The sequence below is a fragment of the Pelmatolapia mariae genome, linkage group LG10_11 (assembly GCF_036321145.2).
Source record: "Pelmatolapia mariae isolate MD_Pm_ZW linkage group LG10_11, Pm_UMD_F_2, whole genome shotgun sequence".
NCBI lineage: Eukaryota > Metazoa > Chordata > Actinopteri > Cichliformes > Cichlidae > Pelmatolapia > Pelmatolapia mariae.
The window spans coordinates 48,735,952-48,757,336 of record NC_086236.1 but is presented as its reverse complement, the minus strand read 5'-3'; the positions used below and the strand labels follow the sequence as shown (position 1 = coordinate 48,757,336).

General features: G+C 39.7%; 1 protein-coding gene across 1 annotated transcript; it reads right to left on the bottom strand.

Annotated features, from left to right (window-relative positions):
• Positions 1-620: 620 nt before the first annotated feature.
• Positions 621-11,722, bottom strand: LOC134636808 (FXYD domain-containing ion transport regulator 3). The gene is made up of 8 exons (XM_063487002.1): positions 11,555-11,722; positions 5,494-5,527; positions 3,959-3,991; positions 3,751-3,774; positions 3,428-3,502; positions 3,281-3,317; positions 2,787-2,830; positions 621-1,339 (listed from the first exon to the last, which is right to left on the bottom strand). Exons 2-8 carry the CDS (start codon positions 5,525-5,527, stop codon positions 1,320-1,322), a joined length of 267 nt encoding a protein of 88 aa, XP_063343072.1. The 5' UTR covers positions 11,555-11,722; the 3' UTR covers positions 621-1,319.
• Between the last annotated feature and the right edge of the window lie 9,663 nt (positions 11,723-21,385).

Here is a 21,385-nt window from a genome sequence, read left to right as displayed (position 1 = left end):
AGCTCCATATTCAACAGCCCTATGCCTCGTTTACACATTTCCAGCTATTCCTCTCCAAATTGCTCCACCTGAGCTGCCCCTCTGATATGGTCATTTCTATCTTGTTAATCCTTCTCACTCCCAGTGATAATCTTCATTCTTCTACTACTTCCGGACTGACCTCCTGCCTTCATCCAAACATCATAGCAGGTCTCACTACCACTTTCTGTCACAAACCACCTCTGACACTCATCTCCACCCACTTCACCCTGCCTGCACTCTATTCCCCACCTGTGTTGTAAACTGTCCATTGCGTCAGAACGTTGACCCGAGGTATTTAAATTCATCTACCTTCACTACACCTACTGCTCGCAGCTTGTTACATCCATGAGGTGAATCTTTCCAATTCTTTACTCCTTAAAACCTCTTTCAGAAAATCAGACACAGAGCACACAATTGTAAAGAAGCGTATCCAGTTAAGCCTCATTCAGTTGTTGGAAACAACACAGCTCACTCTCAACAACTACATGATTTTTGTCTCTATCTTACTGCCTTCGGTATACTGGTATTGTACAGCAGGCCTTAATTTGAAACTTCATAAAAAGCCCCTTTGTAAAAAAGTAAGAAGAGCACAGAGCATAGGTGTTTCAGCATTTCTTTTATAGAAACATGACTCTCTGAACAGTGCAATCCACTACACTCTTTCAAAAGGCAAAACATGGAAACAAACAGATTTTGATGAATTCCCAGCAGCACCCTAATTACTCATGAATACATGGATTTCATATAATTCACACAAAAGCACAGACACAGGGTTAGGCCGGCCACAGTAAGTGACTAACATCTACATCAATGTTTGACTCAGACATACAGTACAGGTATGAGGAGTAATGTGAGACATTTATTTGGGAATAGGTTTGTGCTGCTATTTTACTTAGATACATTCAAAACTACTAACATAAAAAAGACCTATGTGTCAATGACCAATTTCTGTCGTGAGCAGCTGGGTATCACAGCTGGTTAATATCGATTTATTCATTTTTTTTTTTTTTTTTACAGTGTGCAGTATCACAAAAGGTAAACTGATTGAAATGAAAGTGGCAAAACTGTATATATATAAATGTTTTTGAACGTGGGTGTATGGGTTGAGGGGTAGATTGAAGATCAGTAGCTCAGGTAGAAAGGGCCACACCTCAGATCAGGTGCACACAGACTACTCTTTGTTTATCTCTCTAAATAAACAACAGTAGGGTGTTGTGGGTTGTCACGAGTCCCAGTGCTCATCCTCTGCGGTGTCTGTTGCTTGCAGATTTGGGAAGTCGGTGTGTTCTGGCTGACATCTAGCAGTCGCAGGCACGACCTACAGAGACACACATAAAGGAAAGCATGGTTGACTTTCTTCCTGAAAATATGATCGCCAACATGAGGCACAAACGGGGTTCTTTAGTAGGGTCTGCATGACTTTGCTTTAATCTGCAATATAACTCAAACTGCATTTTTAAAAAAAATTAAACCTCTGTAGACTTTAGAGAACACTGTGACAAAACATTGCAGATTTAACTGGAATCTTGTGACAGCAGTAAGCATATTTAGAGAAGTAACTACTGAAAAGTGTGACTTTTTTTATTAGGCATTAAAAAAAGGAAAGAAGAAGCAAAATACTTCAAAAACAAACAAATAAAAAAACACCCCTCCCAGCTCAACTTCATCATGGCAAGTGAGGCCGTAACAATGTAGCAATCATAATTTTATGTAAAATGATGAATGTTTGTGGCTCTTTGTAGAAAATCCACTCTTTGTTATATGCTGCTCATTATCTGAGAATGAACGTCAGAAAGAGGAAGAGTGTGTGTGCCTGTGAGTGGAAACTGCCTATCAGTGCAGTATGTCCCTGTGGGATCCTGCTGAGTTGCCTGTATACACACCCAGTGTTTTTTTCCATATGGGCCACCTGTGTGTATTTCCTATATTAAAGCAGCTAAAATCAAAACAGCTTGGCCTCAGTATCAACAGCTCCAACACAGAGTATACAAATTAACAATATTTCTGTGTTAAAAAAAAACAAAAACAAAAACAAAAAAAAACGCTAAAAAAATGCAAAGTTAAATGAAACAGCAGTACATTTTGCCTTCCTCTCTCCTTCCCTGCTCTGCCTGCCAGACTCCCAGAGTCCCTGCACCTGTTGAACAGCGAGGTCTGTGCCATCTCAGTCCAGCACTATGAGCGTTTTCCATTCTGTGTCAGTGTGTGTGTGCGTGCGTGTGAGAGACACATGGGGATGTCTACAGTGAAGCAGATGGACCGAGTATATATAACTTGAGATCTTGGCAGGATGCCAAGTGGGTGACAAAATTGTGAATATTTTAATAAGAGAAGAAGTTGTTTATCCGGCTTCACACAACTCATAGGTTTGCATTAAAAAGCAGAAATACAGTGTCCTGTAAAGGAACAAAATATTCCATTTCCAATATTTATAACTTCATCACATGACAGGACATCAAACTTTTTTCCTCCTTTTCACTCAGTTTAAGTGTCTAATGAGTGTTTTTGTTATAAACATTTATGTGGTTGTTCCCCCACTTTGAAGAACTTTATCTTTGCTCTCAGAGAGGAGCCTGCACACTGTGTGCCGAATGGGACATTAAATGGACTGGCCTGTAATCGGACATACGTGAGGCTGACCAGTCAGTCACTGATTCAGGGTGAGAATGCTGGACAACAGTCTCTGGCCGGTCGACTGGTGCACCTTTAGTTTGTGAACCAGTTAATAAGGTAAAGAGTGTTGTTAATCAGGATGTATGCCTTACCTTGATCCGTAAGCATCTGCTGAGCATTGCTTCCTGTCCTCCGCCTGCAAAGAGAAGCAAGAATTCAAGAATTGGGGTTGAAAAAAACAAAACAAAAGCCTAACATGACTTGCAAAATAATATTTGATATGCAGTGCCATTAAGGTCCGTTCAGACTGGAAGTGCTTTGTTTCTTGTGCATTGCTTTGAAACTGAGGGCTGGTTGCAGATATTCGAGGCTCCAGTTGTCTGTCAATCAGGAGTATCCTGTGCTCTCATTGGCAGTTGCTTCAATCGCTTAGCTGGAAGTGCCACAGAAAATGTGAGAAAAGTTTATCTCAGGTCCTGGTCGCTTCATGTTGCCAGCGGTTATTTAACCTGTAGTCACTTGTAGTCAAATGTGACTTTCTGTGGTCTCTGGTGGGCACATTGCTGCAAACCATTTCTAGTGTGGCCGCAGCGTTAGTTTACTCCTGTTACATAAATGTTTTTTAAATATTTAGATGACAGATCACCTCTTATTCTGGTTGAACTTGCACCTGCAGTGGCCGCCTGAAGTGAGAGAAAAGAAGCAAAGATGTCTGCGTGCCTTTGATGGAGTCTATTTATAGCTGTGCATATATCTGTATAATGCATGTATCTGTGAGTATTTTGCCACTTACTGAGAAGGATGGTGATGCCAATGAGACAGAGAACAGCAGCTAGGATGAGGCCTCCGACACGCAGTCTGTGATAGTCTGCACGAACACATCATGTTAGCCATTAGACAACAACAACAACAACAACTTGAAGTAAAAAAATAGTTAGACAAAAGGTCAAGACTGAAATCGATGCACCAACAAGTAAATAAATATTATAGACATTTACCCAGCAATATTTATATTGCATTCTTCTTTTATATAAGGGTGCAACAATTACATATAAGGCGTCATCTTCTTACTTTAATCAACTGACATAAGACAGTAATAAATTTACAGATAATTACCAAAGGTGAAGGGGTCATCTTCCGCTGTAGGAACAGAAATAAAGAGGATCAGTTAAAAGCGGACAGACGGGAAACATTCAGAAACATCTAAATAGTGTTATCATCAATGATATTATCAGAGTTACTAAATCGTGGCATGCCTAAGTGTCAGGAGGACAGGTTTCAAACATTAGGCTCTTTTGAATCTGACGTCCAGGACTGTACTTACCGTTCTGTTCTTCTGCGAACACCAGGGACACAACTGCAAGGGATCAGACACAACAGTGAAACAGAGCCAATCTCGTGCTGCTGATAAGAGATCTTGAAAGTGGAAGTTGATGTTAAACTATTTCATGCAGCATTCAAAGAAAGGCAATGAAATTCTCTCAGTGGCAATTCATAAATACCTCTTAAAGCTTTCGTATTTAAAATTATAAATAAAGCTCTGTTTCACCAAATATCATCTCTAGTTTCCACTTGATGAAGCCTCGCTTCATTACCAATGGAAATTACAATGTCAGAAATTAGTTCCACATACGGTGCTGTGAAAATGTATTTCCCCCCACTTCCTCATTTATTGTTTTTTTAATGTAACATATTAATGACACTTAAATGTTTCTGATAAAACATATTTTATTATTAGACAAATATAACCAGTGTGAATACTAAAATGCAATAAAAAAAGGATTTTATTTATCATTTATTTATCAAAAGTTATCCAGACCTATTTGACCCTGTGTGAAAGAGTTAGGTATAAGGTCACAATAAAATATCTCGATCAGTTTTCACTCAAGAATTTTTTTTGGGGGGGGGGGTGTATTTTGAGCCATTCACAGGTGGACACGTGGTATATCTAACGGAAGTGCTCTTGAGCTTTAGGGCATGAACTGATGGCTGGACATTCTCCTTCAGGACTTTCTGGTAGAGAGCAGAAAGCAGCCCAGACCATCACACTACTGCCACCATGTTTGACTGTTAGAATCTCGTCAGTGTATAGAATATTTTCTGCAAAGTTTTGGGGGTCATCAAGTTTTTTGGCAAATGTGAGAAGAAGCTTTGGGTTCTTTCTGGTCAGCGGTGGTTTTCTCCTTAGAACTCTCCAACAGATGCCATTTTTGCTCGATCTTTTTCTTGTTGTTTAATCATGAACTCTAACCTTAACTAAGACTAAGTGAGGCCTGCAGTTCTTTAGTTGTTGTTCTGATTTCTTTTGTGACTTCCTGCATGATTTGTCCATGCAGTCTTGAAGAACTTTTTAATTTATGATTTAATAATTGAGGCAATAACTTTTTTCACACAGGGCCAGGTAGGTTTGAATACCCTTTTCTCTTAATAAATTACATCATCATTTAAAAAGTGCATTTTGTATTTACCCAGGTAGTCTTTGTCTAGTATTTCAATTTGATGTGCAAGAAAAAGCAAAATCAGAAAGAAGCATATACTTTTACACAGTAGTGCATTACTAAAAACCTAATTAAACCAAGAATGAAATGGCGACCAGTGACCAGATGATATCTGTAGCGACTCATGAACTCTGCTGTCTATTTTCTCCCCCACCACGTTATCAGGAGTCCTCAAATATTTGTACAATGTGCTGACAGGAGACAGACTTGCAAGCTCTGTTAGAAGGAAGTGAAGCTAACTGGTCATGCTTTCCGATTTAACAAATGAATGAAAATAATTTAAGTTTCTCATTTTAGAAAAAAAAAAGACGTGATACAATTTTTTCCCCACACTATATTAAAAGACTTGAGTTTTACTTACTTGTCATTAACACCAAAACACAGATCTTCAACATCTTCAGGATTTACATAAGGACAGAAACACAAGCTCTAGTTAGTTGAAACATCCACTTAAAACAAGACAGAAACTACACGTCTGCAACTTCATGTTTCACTTGTGCACGCATGTTGACTGAAACCATTAACTTCTAGTCAGTACAAGGCTCTGGCTAGTACCAGCCAACAAAGTCAACAGACATGATGCAACATTTAGCCTCACAGTGTTTTCTGAGGGGCACTAAAAGGACTAAACACACAGAGATACGCTTACAGGACATGCATCTGTCCCCTTTGAAGCACACACAAAGTCAAATGATCAAATTCAAATGAATACAAAGTGGCCCCTCCTGCTTTATTTTCACACACAGAAACTTGAGCTGATGTTGATGGACACAAAGTGCTCTAATGGAGCCTCAAGAGGAGAATTACATCTCTCGTGCATACTGCATTGCACTGCTGCCATCTTAAAGCACCAATGCTTTAATGTTCCATAGCCTGAATATAGACCACATTCTAATGTCATCATGCATTATATATTGTGTGGCCACAGCTATGGTGACTGTCCAGGTGTCTGAAGTTTCCTGTCAGTTTTTTTTTTTAAAGTCTTCTTTGTAAATTAGCTTTCACTTGCAGATAAACAGGATAAATCCACAAGAATATGGTAAGTGCACCCAAACTCCAAAGCTATTTCTGTCTGAAAAAACAAGAACAAAACAACTGAATTCAACTTTTTTTAATGGTGAACTGTGCATTGGCCAATTGAGCTATTTCTACTGTCACCTGAGGATCTTGGAAGAAAAGCATCTGGACTTCTTTAAGTTGCTTGAAGACGTTTCTCCTCTCATCCCAGAAGCTTCTTCAGTTCTAGAAGGAATGGTGTTCCCTTAGAACTGAAGAAGATCCTTGGATGAGAGGTGAAATGTCTTCAAGAAACTTGGAGAAGTCCAGACGTTTTTCTTTCCAAGCTCCTTAGACTAAGATGACCTAGATACATCTATAAACTTGTGTCATTGTTTATAGAGAAATATATTTCCAGAAAAGGGCACCCATATTAAACACACTATCTGAGGTATTTGTGCTGTGTGAGGTGGGATGTCGGAGTGGGAGGTATCGTGTGTCCTCGGAAAGGACACGCCTTAACCCCCCACCCCTGAAAGAAAAAAACCAGGGCAGCGATTTTCCACTTGGCATAAACATTCACACATTGGAAACCTTTACAAAAGTCTGGCATCCCCTGACTTCTTGAGACAATGTGTTGGTCTGAGTTTTCAGTCATAGACTATAAGACTTTTGCAAAGATCTGGGATCTTGACAGGATTAGTTTTTTTTTTCCCCAAGACTGCAACTAGATTCTTTTTGGGATTATTCTCCATCATGCTCCTGGTGGAAATTTACAAGAAGAAAAGCTGTTGATCCATGGAGGAGAAGCAGAAGGAGCTTTTAGTAACGACTGCCTTGGATTGAATTTTGTTTTCATGAGGCCAGACACAAAAGTTAAGATAACATTAAAGAGAGAGGGCTCCGACTGACCTTTGCGGCCACCTTACACCAAACAAACCAGAGGGGGGACACAAATTTAGCAAAACTGTCATGTATGCACTGCAGCATTTGTCTGTGAACTGAAAGGCTGCCATAAGAGGAGATCTGAATGCACCCCTAGTTACTTGTCAAATTTGATGGCCCACTTAGCTTGTCTAAACTGTCCTGAAACCAGTAACAGCTTACCATTTACCCCCCTCTGTTTTTCATGAAACTACTATTTCCTGTAGTTTCATGAGAAACATGAGAAATTATTGATTTTCTCCATCATACTTGATATAGGAAAGACTACCTTTGGATTTTGGACTGATGGTTAGACAAAAACAGACACCTGCCCATGATCTGATGGGTCTGTGAGAAAATCTGCATTTTTCACGTGTCATTTTATATACAAAATGATTAAATTGGTCAATTAATCTGGTATCTTCTAGCATTTTTGCTTGTGTGAAAGGGAGACATGGTGATCACTATAAAGAATGTAAGCAAGAACAATGTGTCTCCCTGTTCAGCTGGTGGTATTTCGGAGTTTGGCAGCAAAGAGGAGAAAAAGAAGATCAGGACGAGTGCCTCCATCGCAGTGCCTCCCCACAGCAACCCAAGGCGAGCCAGGGGGAATGCACAGTTGCTGGAAACAGGCCAACAACCACTGGAGAATGGTTTACCTAGTTAGAAAGGCACCGGGGGAGAGAGAAAGGTGGGAGAAACAAAGACAAAAGCAGACAGAAAGACAGTAAGAGAGAACAAAGATGGAAAAAAAGAAGGGCAGCTGAAAGGTCAGGCAGGGGAGAGAAAGGTGGCACCTCCCAGCTCCTACTGAAAGATCATATTCTAACGCAAATGTTAGTGTAGGGTGGGGCGAGGCAGTAAGTGATGAAGGTGTGTATTCCAATCATTGTGTTCATGACTTGTAGAAAGATAAGAACAAACCACCTGGTGTGCAAGTAAAGTGTTCAAACTTGGCCAGAATATGCGGATTGTTCATGAATAACTCACATTTACACAACTACTAGATTTTTCATGTATAAAAAGAAGAAGAAAAGCTGCAGATCTTCAAATTGTAAATGCTGGAAACATCAATCTATATTGTATTTTTGTTTAAAAACCTACAAGAGTCACTGGCTAATCATCCTGTTGTTTCTGACCTAATTTAGTTATGGTTTCAGGCCACTTGGAAATTACAAATGTTTCCAGAGAACCACTAAAAACCTATATTCACGACTGCAGGCACCAACTCCCCGTGGAGCTTCTGCTCCACAGATAAAGAGCTTTCTGTTCTGGCTCTCCCCGCCTGTCTCCGACTATCCCTCGCGTTTTGTTGTCAGCTCTCGGAGCATCCCTCTCCTTCCTGACCTCGGGAGTGCTTTACACTCCGTCTCATGCTCTCTTGCTGCGTCCTTTCACCCATTGCTTCTTTCACTTCATCTTCTCCGTCCTCATCAGAAAGTGTTCAGCAATCGCATGTTTGTTTAAACACTGCTGTTTCATACAGCTCTTCTGTTTTTAAGCTCCTGTTACCCTTCCAGTGCCCTCCAGTCGGTTTAGACCTCTCCTCTATTCTCTACACTCTTCAGTTCCTGGACATGCTTCGTCACGTCCTTGCACTTTCCCCAGCATTCTCTCGTTTATCCCTTCCCTTACAAATTCCCTTGGAGATAGGCTCTCTACTCTATACACTCGAGCCCATGGTAAGCTTCCCTTTTCCGCCCAACACTCCTTCTCCTCCCTTTTCTACAAGTGAGGTTACGCAATAAACTTCAGCTATGTTCCACTTCGACTTCTGCTAACAAGTGTGTACAGCTTCTGCAAACTGATTTTTAAGTAATGTGAACATTTTGTGATCAGAATTTTTTCCTTGTGTTGGTGCTACTGCAGGAAAGATCGTGGGGATCCAAAACACACAAGGAGCGCTCCTCGGCTACCATTCAGTGTCAAGAAGATGATCTTTGGGGAATGAAATGAGCAAAGCACACAAACATGTGAGCACCTCAGCTTTGAATGTAAGCCAACTGCCAGTTCCACCAGATCATTCTTAAGCTGCTTAACCATGTTTTGAGCCACGAGGGTAAAGTACAAAATGAATCAGTGATACAAGTACGCGTGAATGAAAAACGCATGCATGCAGTACGTTATAACTACATTCTAAGTCTTAATATCAGAGCTTCCTCTACTGTATGTGTGTTTACAGCATGTATGACTTGGTTTCTGTTTCTGTCTTCTAACAATCCCCCCATCCCCCGTCCACCTGTTTGAATGCTGGACACTGGTGTGCTTGGGGTCATGTAATGCACTACAAAGCCAGCTGCCTATTTTCAGAGGCAGTTTTTTATTCCTAAATTAGAAGCTGTGAATTCCAGTATGCAAAACATCCTGTACGAGTCACACACCCACAGGGAAGTCTTTGTCCTCGAAGAAACACACTGCACACAGTGTGAACCCGCTTTACTGTGACCAATACTTTTCCTCTACTCGCCCAAGACCGAGCAGAACCTCCCTTCACTTTGTAACTCCAGCGTTTGATGATTTTCCAGAAATGAAAGGCTGGAAATAAAATGTGTGATCACAAATGCAACCTGAAAACAGCAACCACAAAATGGGCTCTGTTATTGCAAAACTGTGTGGACTCCATTGACAAGTAAAGAGAAACAAGCAACAGAGAAAGGAAGGAAGAGACATGAGGAGGAGGAGATCAGCACTGGCAAAGAAAATGAAAGAGTGACAAAACTGAAAAAAAAGGGCAAGAAATACATCACATGACATAAAGTTTTGAAGTAGGATTTAAGCTGACAGTGAGTGGGAGAGAGGAAGATGAGGGAGAGTGCGGTTGGGTAAGAGAGGGGAAGAGGAGGGACACAGAGAGGGAGTGGAGCATACTAAAGCCATGAATCACTCATGGAAACCACAGTGAGCGGCTAGAAACAGTCTTTATGTTGTAGAGTCATACTCAGCAGATCAACAAAGACAGTACATTTCCATAATTTAATCTCCTCTTCCACCCATCAATCTCCCAAGTGCCGACTAGCAGCTGCTCAAACAAACTTTTTTGGAAGACCTCTATCATCTGTTTCTCTTCCAACATTATCCCAGAGAAGGAAAGGAAATGCTCTGAAGGTCACAGTCACATGGCAGATCTAAAATCAATGTCTTCTTGTTGCAGTTTCTAAATTTGTGTTTGTCAGCCACTGAACTGATGCAATTAGGAAAGGTGAGCAGCAAGTGTGCCACCTAAGAGCTCTTCCTCGTCCTCTCTTTTCTCTCCACTGCTGGTCCCGTTTTCTTTTTAGGCTTTTGTAATTTACATGAGGAGGAGAGGACGTCCAGACAAGTCTGTCTCAGCTAAGAAAGGAAAGAAAACTCCATTGCAAATACTTTGACTATATAAGTGAAGTTATTATCATCACAAGATCATCTTATTTAGCTTCTGTCCTGTCCTCTTACCATCTCTTCTATTATATCATCAGCCTATTATCCTAATGTGTGCCCCATAGCTTATATCACTGGAAAAACAGGGAAGAACTGTTGGGAGAGAGTTGATCATCATTTTCCACAGAGTACATTTGCTCTGCAGCACTCCCATCATGGCTTTGCACAACACATTTCACAGCCTCACTGTGGTTATTTGGTTCTGTGAGGGCTTTATTTCGGTGGAAAGTTAACTTATTTGCTCCATATCTGAATTCCTTGTGCTCTTGCAGAGTCTTCTTTGCACATGCACAGTCTGTATCTGAAACCATGACGATCAAATGATTGCTTTGATAAATTAGCAGCATGCTATGCATGTCCTGTGCAACATAATCTGACTGCCTGTGTCCTTGTCCCACTCTGTCCTGCTGGCACAGTCACTTCTGCTCTTATCAGCTGGTCACACATACCATTTTGCAGTCCTGTTAAAAAAGACTGTGTATACAGCCTACAGTATGAGCACGTTAGCAAAGTCTAAAGTAGGAAATCTTACAACCGAAAACGGAAAAATAATGTGCGCTTTTTTAAAATCCAACTCCTTATTGGTGCGATAAAATATGCCGCAAATATTCCTTTGAGTTTTTCCTCTTATCTGATGAATTTAAACAAGGACCTATCGACAAAAAGCTGGTGTACATTAAGCCTATTGAGCACTTAAAAAATAGCAAAGAAGGTGATGGACACGCGCACGCAAATAAGCGCGTGCAGTCCCGTTGTCCTGGCACTGGTGGGCTCGATGGAAACGGCCAAATAGACGTTATAGGCGCCTGACGCTCTGCTTTTCCGCCTACGTTGTATTTACTCGTCTTATTTGAACCTTTAAGTGTAGAAAAACACAATAAGAAAGTTTTTTTCCCCCCAAAAGTTCTTCTTTTTTAAGATGACAACCTAAATGCTACATGACCCTACAATTAGCCCGGAATGAGATTAACGCTTTCAACTGACGAAAAAAACGTAACTTCATCAACAAATTCCCGCAACTAAGGATAGACGAGGGCGTCACTGCTGTGAGAAATGTGAGCTAATTTATTTATTTCGGCACTTACCTTTGCGTTTAGCAGCGACAAGCAAATCACGAGGAAATTTCTCACGAGCGGACGGATACGTGACACTGAAACTGCGACTTCTCTCCACGCGCTGCGCCAACACCCTGCCTTCAGCACTCCGTGACACTCAACAGGTTGGCTGGGTTTTAGGGAAAAGGGGGCAGAGTTTAAACTGCTGGAGCTTTGTTGCCGTATCCTGATCCCAGGTCAGTTTTGGGGGGTTACGTTTGTCAGCAGAAGGGTTGGCGGCTGGAGAAGAGCTGGGTGTGGAAGCTGATCCAGAGTCAGCTGTAAGCGCAGAGAGTTGGAGAGGAGGGGAATGTTTGCTTTTGGAGAAGGACGACGAGGTTTGTGGGGTCGGGGTTGGCTTTTCCTCCGCTCTGTGATGTATGTTTACAAAAACGGGCAGTAATAATGTTATAAGTGCTGTAATAATAGCATTTGTCACCATTACAGTTGTTAATATGAACACTTAAAAAAATAACTTCTTATTTTAGTGCTGGAAATGAAAGTTTGCTAATTTGCTGTAGGGAAGTTATGAAAATGAGACTCTTGATTAGTGACACCGACATTTATTTTGACTTTAATTTCGAAATGACTCAGGATATTTGACAGAATACACTTTTCATGATTATTCCAATAGTTTAGAGTTTGACAGCATCAGTATGGACAACTGATCAAAACAGCAGGTAGTAATGCTAAAATGCTAACTGTGTATTATTTCATCAGCTTTATACAATATTAAGAACTTAACAAGCACCACATGTATGGCAGACTGGATATGATGCACGGATCAGTGTGTATTTACAAAAATAAACATCAACGTATCAGCACAGAAGTGGACATTTACTTTTTCTCTTTGCATCTCCTTCTAGCAGACTGGAAGGAAGTGATGTCAAATTTGAGCAGTACTTGATTAAAAAAAAAGGATGTCTTCACACAGGTATCTGAGCAGGTGAGCCTCCTCTGAACCCCCCTGCTCTCAGGAGGCAGTCAATCTCTCCGCCCCATCTCCTGCCAGCTTTTCTTCCTAGGCCAAAACCGGTTTGTCAAGCATCAGATCAGATTTCACTGCTGTTGTCAGTATGTTTTCTACAAAGTGACAGAGGAGCGAGAGGAAGTAATTAGTGAAGTTTCAACAGAAAGACAGAGATGGAGACAATAAATAAGAGTCACTCAATTTATTTTACAAAGTGAGGCTTAAAAAAGACACAAAAAGAAAAGCTTACCCTCTCTTCTTGCATTTGCCATCTGTGGAGAGAAACCATGATGTAGTCAGTCCCAACTCAATTACAGTGACCTTTTTTTTTCTACAGAGGTTCAGAGGCACATTTTTGTCCATGTGTGTGTTTTTGTTGCGATTACAGTACTTACAAAGCAAAAAACCGACTCCTGCACTGATCAACAAGATGGCAAAGACCAGTCCTCCAATCCGTAGCCTTTCATAGTCTGTTAGATGCAAAGCAAACACATCCGCAAATCAAGCAGCGAACCAGCACATTTTCATTTATGATATGGATTAAACTGAACAGAATACACATTGTCGTACTCTGTTCTTTTATAACTTTTTAATGAACACATATTATTGACGTGATAGATTTCAAATTGTATATGATAAAAGAAATAAGAGCGTGTACACTTACTGTAAACAAATGAATCTTCAGACACATGAAGGAGGCGATATAAGAGAGGGAAAAAGAAGTTAGTGACAAATTTGAAATAGTCGTGAAGTGTGACAGCATTTGGTTTCCTCGAACCAGAGGAAAGAGAATGTAAAGCAAATGGAAATAAATGAATATGGTGTGGTAATGAGATTCTGTGAATTATCAGTTGAGTAGTTATTATTAGAACTAAACAAACTGATTTATCTGCTCTGTGATGACCTTGTGCAAACAGTTTGACTCTAAAAATATTAGTCAGGGCTGCAGAAGAATGACTTTGATTGTAGGGAGAAATACATTTGTGGATGACTGCGACAAACCCATTCTCAAGGTTAGGTGCACGTAGTTTTGACCTTACTTGCTTCGGCTTCCACAAAAAGGCTGAACAGCACTGTAAAAGAAGCAAGGGTGATAAAATATGAATTCTATGGATTTTATGTGGACTTTGTCTTTAATGTCATTTTCTGCATTTCTGTTTTGTTTACCTGTGAGAAAAGCCACAAGAGTGAGATGGCCCATCTTCAACACAACTGAATGAGACAGACAGAGAGAAATGGTGAGACACGATTGCGAGACATCACTTTTTCTCACATGCGTACATAAGAGAGCCAAACAGCGCACGCTCTGCCCTCTCCTCGGGAAGATTGCCCTTGCCGTGTGAGAGGTCGGTGCCTCGTCAGCAGGGATGCACTCTGAGTGTTTGGAGAGTAAACAGCGGATCGCTTTTTGTTTTGGGGAGGAACCCAGCGGGTCCTTTCCCTCAGCCTACGCTCAGCTCTACAAATGTTCATTGCAACTGGATGAATGCTGTCATGTGCTTTCCAGTATCGTTTGTTTTGGAAGTAACATGCTCAGTGGAAAAAAAAGAAAAGTTTTGCAGTCTTTTAAAATGTATGGTGTCTGAGGAAATTAACCTCAGCGTCATCCCTGAGTTCTGAATGACCTTGGAAGACCCCTGGGCTGGCAAGAGTCAAGGCATTTTAGAAATTTAGCACCTTTTCTCTTATTGGCTCTTCTTCTCTCTCGCGCTAAAAGTGATTTTCCATCACTGTTTGAATTTTTAACAGCCATGCCTCTTTTCAAACCATGCACAAAACCCAGCACAAAGCACAAGATGTGCTTTTAAAACACATCCGATTTGCCTGTCAAGAAGATCAAAAAACACCTTGATGCATAAATATGCCGGCTGATTTTTTTTCACCATGCATTGATCCAAAATCCCAACTGCACAGAGTGATAACAGAGTTTACCAGGAATGGGAGAATTTTGGAAAAAACCCATCAAAAATGAAGAAAACAAAACAAAACAACAACAACAACCCCAAAACAAACAGACTGTGGTTGCAGTGGACACTTTTCTCAGTTTCACTTCAGCTCTTTGTAAGTTATAACTTTGTAGTTCTCTATGGCTCACCAATGGACCAATGTCAGCAAAAACACAAGTAGTACTAGGTAGGTAGACTGCTTGTTTGAAGCTACATTCAGACTGCCAATGGATCGCCAGTGCACTACAATGGCTGAACCATAATTTGCCCATCAGAAAACAAAGCAGCAACACATAGAACAGAGCACTGAAACACATTCACTTGTGTTTTATAAGATCATTGATTTGATCCATTTCAGAAGGTGGTTACTTTTGTATAAAATCACATTAACATTTCCTTAAGGTTATTTCAATTACAGCGTAATTGCTGTTAAGTCACTGCTGTACAGAACCTGAATATAAAGACTTTTCAATTCTGAATATGCAAAAAACAGCCTAAATATGGAAAAAGAAAAAGAAAAAGTTGCAGTCTTTTAAAATGTATGGGGTCCGAGGAAATTAGCCTCAACGTCATCCCCGAGTTCTAAATGACATTGGAAGACCCCTGGGCTGGCAAGAGTCAGGCTCGGTGCATATTTCTAGAGTGCTATAAATGAACCAAATATCCTAGATGCCCTTAACAAGTCTACAAAACAAAAAAGATTTGCTAAGCACTCTCTTAAAGCAAGCTCAGCACACCTACACCTTCACTGAACAGCAACTAAAAAGAATCATAACCTTAGCGCCTGATTCCTAAGTCCTAATTCCCATCGTGCCTCGCTGCACCATACATGTGCTTACCTGAGCTGGTGGTTCAGTAGCAGTGGTGTGTGCGTGTGCGGTGACAATGTTCTAAGACACTGTCTTGTTAAAAGCGTCTTTCTTATTTTACCTGACTAAGTGCTCCCTCCTCCTCCTCCTCCTCTTTATTTGGGATATAAACAATTGTGTGTACACGTGTCCGGTGTGGATGTGAGATTGGCTTCTGTGTTGACGCATTTACACATGTATCAGAGACCAAAGTCAGTGTTGCTACATAAACATCTGCGTGTGTATGGGGATAGCAGGAACAAAGCCTGTCATAATGTCCCTCAGAGAGGACATTCTTAAACGTAGTTGAGAAACTCTGTTATATATGTTGGTAGACATTATTATCATGCTCTAAGCTAAGCACTGCTTTGAACTGCAAAGGATGCTTTGACATAACGGTGAGAGTCGATGAATCCTTTAATTAGACTCATTTGCTGTCCCTGCTGCTTTCAGAGTGGATAAAAGTCAGGAAAATACACACACCGGCTCCCTGACAGTAGAATATAGACCACCTTGCTAGCAACAGGTTAGGTCTCTTTTGCCTTCAGTTCTTTAATTTCCGAAAGATCAGCAGTTTCTGAATTACTCAGACTGTCCGGTCATGTCTCCTTCAAAGTCACTTACATCACCTTTCGTCCTCATTCTGATGCTGGTTTGAATTTCAGGGGGTCATCTTGACCATGTCTACATGCCTAAATGCATTGAGTTTTTGTCCCAGGTTGGATTTTCTGGCGTCTTTACAGAAACACTAAATCAAGTTGAAGCTTCAGCTCCCTGCACAGGTTTTTCTATGGATTTGCTACGGATTGGTCTGGCCCCTCCATGATCTTAATGTGCTTCTTCTTTAGCCCTTTCTTGCCTTGGCAGTATGTTTTGGGTCACTGCTATACCGTGAGACCCATCTACTAAAAGAGAATAGAATAGCTCTTTATTGTCATTGTACATGTACAATTTGTTCTGGCTGAGGGAAATAGGTTCTTATGATAATCCACAACCAGTGAGGCAAGATCTTGCATGGAGATTCAGACTGAGGGCGACTGATGGTCTTTTTATATTTCTTCCATTCCCGAATAATCACAGCAACACTTGTCACCTTCTCGGCAAGCTTCTTGGTGATGGTCATGTTGCTCAGTCCATTGTGTGTGTTTATAATCTTGTCCCTTACATCCTTTTGCATTTTTTTTTTCTTTCTCATGTAACTTGAGAGCATGGGATGGAAGAAATTGTTTCTGTGGACAGGTGTGCTTTGTACATATAATGAGTTGCGATCAGGATTGATTGATCAGTGTGTCACATGGGCACACAGCCAAGCTGTGAGTTATTCGAGATCAAATACTTATTTCAGTCAGTGACATGCAAACCGTTTTATAACTTTTATGTAATGTGTGTTTCTGGATTTTTGTTTGATATGCTATCTCTTTTCATTAAAAAAATTAAAATACCCTAAAAAGTAGAAACTGTTCATTTCTTTGGAAGTGGGAAAACTTACAAATTCAGATATCAAGTAAGAATTTGACCTATTCTCTACTATATTCATTTATATACACTTTTTGTATAGTGTTATATATTTATACAATTTTTTGTTTGAAAGTAAAATTTTGCCTGAATTATTAAGGCGCACCTCTAAATGTAGCCTTAAATAAAGACATGCTGGTGTGAGCCTGTGTCATACATGTTATTTTTCATTTCCTTCTCCTTCTCCTTTTTTTGTCGTTCCTCCCCCCAAACACACACACACATATTGTCCTGTTTCTGCTATTTGAGGATCTGCTAAGTTTCCAGGTATCCCCGGTGCTCATCTTTCTGTGGAATATATTGCACTGTTTCGGTTTGATGGTTGCTGGGCATTTTCCGTTTATTTGTCCTGGGCAGGATATAGAGGTCGTTCCGAGAAGAAAACATTCAGCTTTCTCCTTGGTTAAAAGATAGCATAAACAAAAACACAGTTTTCAAATTGCGATGTGTTTGTTTTTGTTTAATAAGGTGTTTGTGTACAAGTATGCTGGTTAGTTATCCGCGTAGATTTTCTTTTGTGTTACATTTTATCATGCCGTATAGTGGTGCCTTTCCTTGTTCTGTCACACAGTGGAAAAAAGCCAAGGTAGACTGTATCCGTCTGATAACTGCAAGGTTAGAAAAGAGAGACAATGACACAGACACAAGAATGTAAAGCATGTGTGCTGAGGTTTTGGTCTATGGGATAGTAAAATACTTTGACACATGATAGTGGCAAAGCTGATGACAAGAAAGGAAAATGGGGGAGTGAAAAAACTAAAATCCAACATTTTTTTACATCCCAATGCTATGCTTATGCTTAGCTTAACTAATTTAAATTCATCAATGGTTTGAAGTTATTTTTTTATACAATTAAATCACATTATTAAGCATACAGGGGTGAAACAATGAGGCACTCAATAACAGCTGTGTGTGTGGTGTCTGTCTGCATAAAGCACCACTTGCTTGTCATAAGTGAGGTTAAATAAAGGTCACTTGGTTCCATGACATTGGCATGTCACTGATAGAATTACAGGACGTGTCCTGTACAATATGTAAAGGACACTCATGCATTTCTTTTTGTGAAGGTAAGAGGTTTCTATCTGCAGACACTGTTTTCTTCTTCTCTGGCCTCCTATCTGTATTAAATAACATTTTAACGGCAATAAGAAACCATAGTAAAGTTTATCCTCGAACAGGTATGAAACTACTCTGAAACTACCCCAGGTCAATATAGCGTACTATTGTTCTTTGACAGTGAATCTGTTGAAAGTCTGGTTCTTTTCTTTGAATACTGGTTGTAAAAGTAAAACAAGCTCTCAAAAATAACATTTACAGTCACAGGACTTCATTACAGTTCGTACAGAACTCAGAAAGAAGGCATTTCCTGCCCCGTCTTCATGGACTAGATTACAGAAGCTCTCTCGATCGATTTCACTTGCAGACTTTAAAAGACATACAAATGACCTTGTGAACTAGTTCCTGTTTTTGATATGACTGTGTAAACATTAGACAATTCTTTGTCCTTTTTATGTTTTGTTTTTTTATTGTTGTAATTTTAATATGTTTGTCTGAAACGAGTCTCTCTTGTATTTGAGACATTGAGTCTCAGTGGGACTACCTAATAAATAAAGGTTAAATAAATAATGTCAACTACTTGTTCTGGAGACATAATGTTTAAGTATTAAAGCATGGCATAAACCAAAATGTTTATAAAATATTTATCTTATGTGTTGATTTTTGGAGAGCAAAATTTAGATTTCAAATCTCTCAGGAGCTCTCCAAAGGTGAACAAATGCTCCTTAAAAGCACAAAAAATAGAGCCTGTATCTAAAAGTTGTAAAAGCTATAAAACTGATCAACTGCCCTACAACTAACCCAACTCGGCCCGTTTAGTGCTACTAGTTATAGTTTAACCATCATTTCTTTCGATATAATGGAACAAGTTGAATAGTTTCATTGTATTTGACAAAGGTCATCTTGAGAAGACACACTGAACAGTGGACACACACGTGCGCCTCTGTTATGGTGGTATTTGAGGGTGTTTTTCCATAAACAGGAGAAAGAAAGGTGTGAGGACAGGTAAGCTTACGTAATAGTTAGAAGTCAGACCTAGAAATGTGTGTAAGGATAATAATCCTTACACATAATTATCCTTACAATGATATTGATTGTTATGATATCATTATAATGATATCATAACAATAACAATAAAAGCCTAACAATAACAATAAAAATGATAAAGCCCTTCAAAATAAAGTCACAACATGGTTTATACGCCAACAGAAAGTCATTCAGATTTACTAGTTGGTGGCCACATGAGAGTCCTGTGTGTTTAGACAGTTAGATTTAATCCCAGCCAGAGCTAAGAAATAAAAAGTGAGGAACATAACCTGACTGGCTCCTAAACATATATCCATCATTTTCCTCATTCATCTTTTAGTCATGCTAACACTACGGGCTAAGATGAGACACTAGAATATGACAGAAACCTATCATGGTGTGGACCGAGGTGCAGATGAGCAGCTGAATCAACACTTTGCTCCAAACTATCTCACTGTATCAACTAAAAGTTGAGGGAGAATTCTCTCCTGCTGATCTCACTCTCTCTCTTTCTTTCTTTCTCGCTCCCTCTCTGTCTGTGTGTGTGTTTTGCTGGGCTCGTCAGTCAGGTGTCACAACACACAGCAGAGTGAGTGAAGATCCCAGTCAAAGGCAATCAAATGGCAGGGTAAATGCTGTATTAGCTAATGAGAGATTTGGTTCCTGTTTTATGCACCCAAACGTGGCATGTTTTATGAGTAGCAATGTTTTAGTGAAGTTGGAGAGAACTTTAACAACATTAAGTTTAGAAATAAATGGTTAGTTTATTGGAAATGTTATGAGCAGCTTGCTTAGACTGACATGAAGGTGGAAAGTTAAAAAAAAAAAGCAAATACAAGTAGGTAGTAGCTGGTCCTGAGACAAACTGTAATCACCACCAGGGGGAAGCAAAACACAAGAGGTCGCCAAAGGAGATTTACTTCATATCAACAGGGAATTAAGTCTATGCTGAAGTGGCAAAAACTGCAGTTCAACACAGACTCTTGTGATAAAAAGTAAAATTTTAGAGGATTCAAAAGCATATTTACTCACTGTAAAAAGGCCTTTGTATGGTTTAACCATTCATAACAAAACTGAGAAGGGTGGTTTATTTATTTATTTATTTATTTATTTATTTATTTATTTATTATTATCATCATCATCATTAGTAGTAGTAGTAGTAGTAGTATGTATGTATGAGGCCACCTCTGGCTTCATTTCATGGCTCAACAGTTTTCTCTGGTATCTACTGCCTACTGTTATATGCTAGTAAGTCACTCTGAGAGTAGTTCAGATAGTTAAGCATACTGTAACTCAAATTTTTGTATAAAATGTGGCATGTGTAAGACTCTAATGCAGACATAACGCAGTGGAGTTCCATCAGGAAAAGTAAGGCAAGCGTTACTTGCCTTGTCACATTTAGAAATAGACATTAATTAAATAATACCGAAAAAAGGGATCTCTCTCCTTTCATTTCAGACAGTGCTGTCATAAAGCTCCTTGCCTGTTTACATCCATCCGTTATATTATTGCCATCTGTATGGTGTATCCATCTCCTGTTAACAATGGCTTGAACTGGGCAAGCTGAGAGGCCAGCAGCTTTTTTCTGTTTTTTGCACATTTGCATCGTCGATAAACCTGTGCCATGTTAAACAGATGGGGGGAATCATCTCTCGATGCCTTTCAGTAAAAGTCCTCGACACTGACATAGCTTTGACAGGCATGATTTGCTCGTTTTGGTTCAGGTGTCCATTGTTCTTGTGGTGTTATCATTTGGAGGATTAAAGGTGAAAGCTTTTGCAGCTTGAAGAGCTTTGCCTTCTGACGTGAGATTTTGTAAAAGTGTCACTATTAACCCACAAGAATACATTTCTATAAATCTAAACAGGTACATTTGTTACCTAAACCTAACCAAACTATAACTGAAAACAGAAAGTGGAGAACAAAGATAAAACAATATGAGATTTTTGCCTTTGCAAGAAGTTTATTAATAGAGGCAGAAGATTTCATTTTCAAGAAGTCATCTAAAGTCATTTATGGTCCTTGAATAATATATCTGTCATTAAAGGAGCCTTTGCCTCTGTAGCTTAAAGCCATGTAATGATTTCATGTTAATGATGCAACTGATCTTGCCTGATCTGCACTTCTTGTTTCAAAGTATCTACAACCTCAGAGTACACCGTTGTTTTCAGAGATCATAACATATGTATATGGTATAATGTGTGTTACAATGAAAGGATTAATAAATAATATTAGCATCACACTTAGCATAGATTTGATTAGTGCATAACTCTAACGTACAGATAGAACAAGCATTACTATCGAATTTGATGTTAAGCTGCCAGTTTCATTCACTATGGGGTCACTTCAATGCAGACAAAGTTTCTTCTGTCTGTGCAGTCCCTGATCATCCACGTGCTGTTTGTGTCAAATTTGGACAAAGTCCCACAGTGTTCCCAGTTGGACGGACAGTCCGGCAGCA

Bases quoted from the DNA above. Each gene is read 5' to 3' on its own strand.
- LOC134636808 (XM_063487002.1), bottom strand. From the start codon at position 5,527: ATGTTGAAGATCTGTGTTTTGGTGTTAATGACAA. The intron at 3,992-5,493 runs GTAAGTAAAACT...GATCCCTTGCAG, and splicing joins TGTTTTGGTGTTAATGACAA to TTGTGTCCCTGGTGTTCGCA. The intron at 2,831-3,280 runs GTGATCTGTCAT...TTCTCTTTGCAG, and splicing joins AAGTTCAACCAGAATAAGAG to GCGGAGGACAGGAAGCAATG.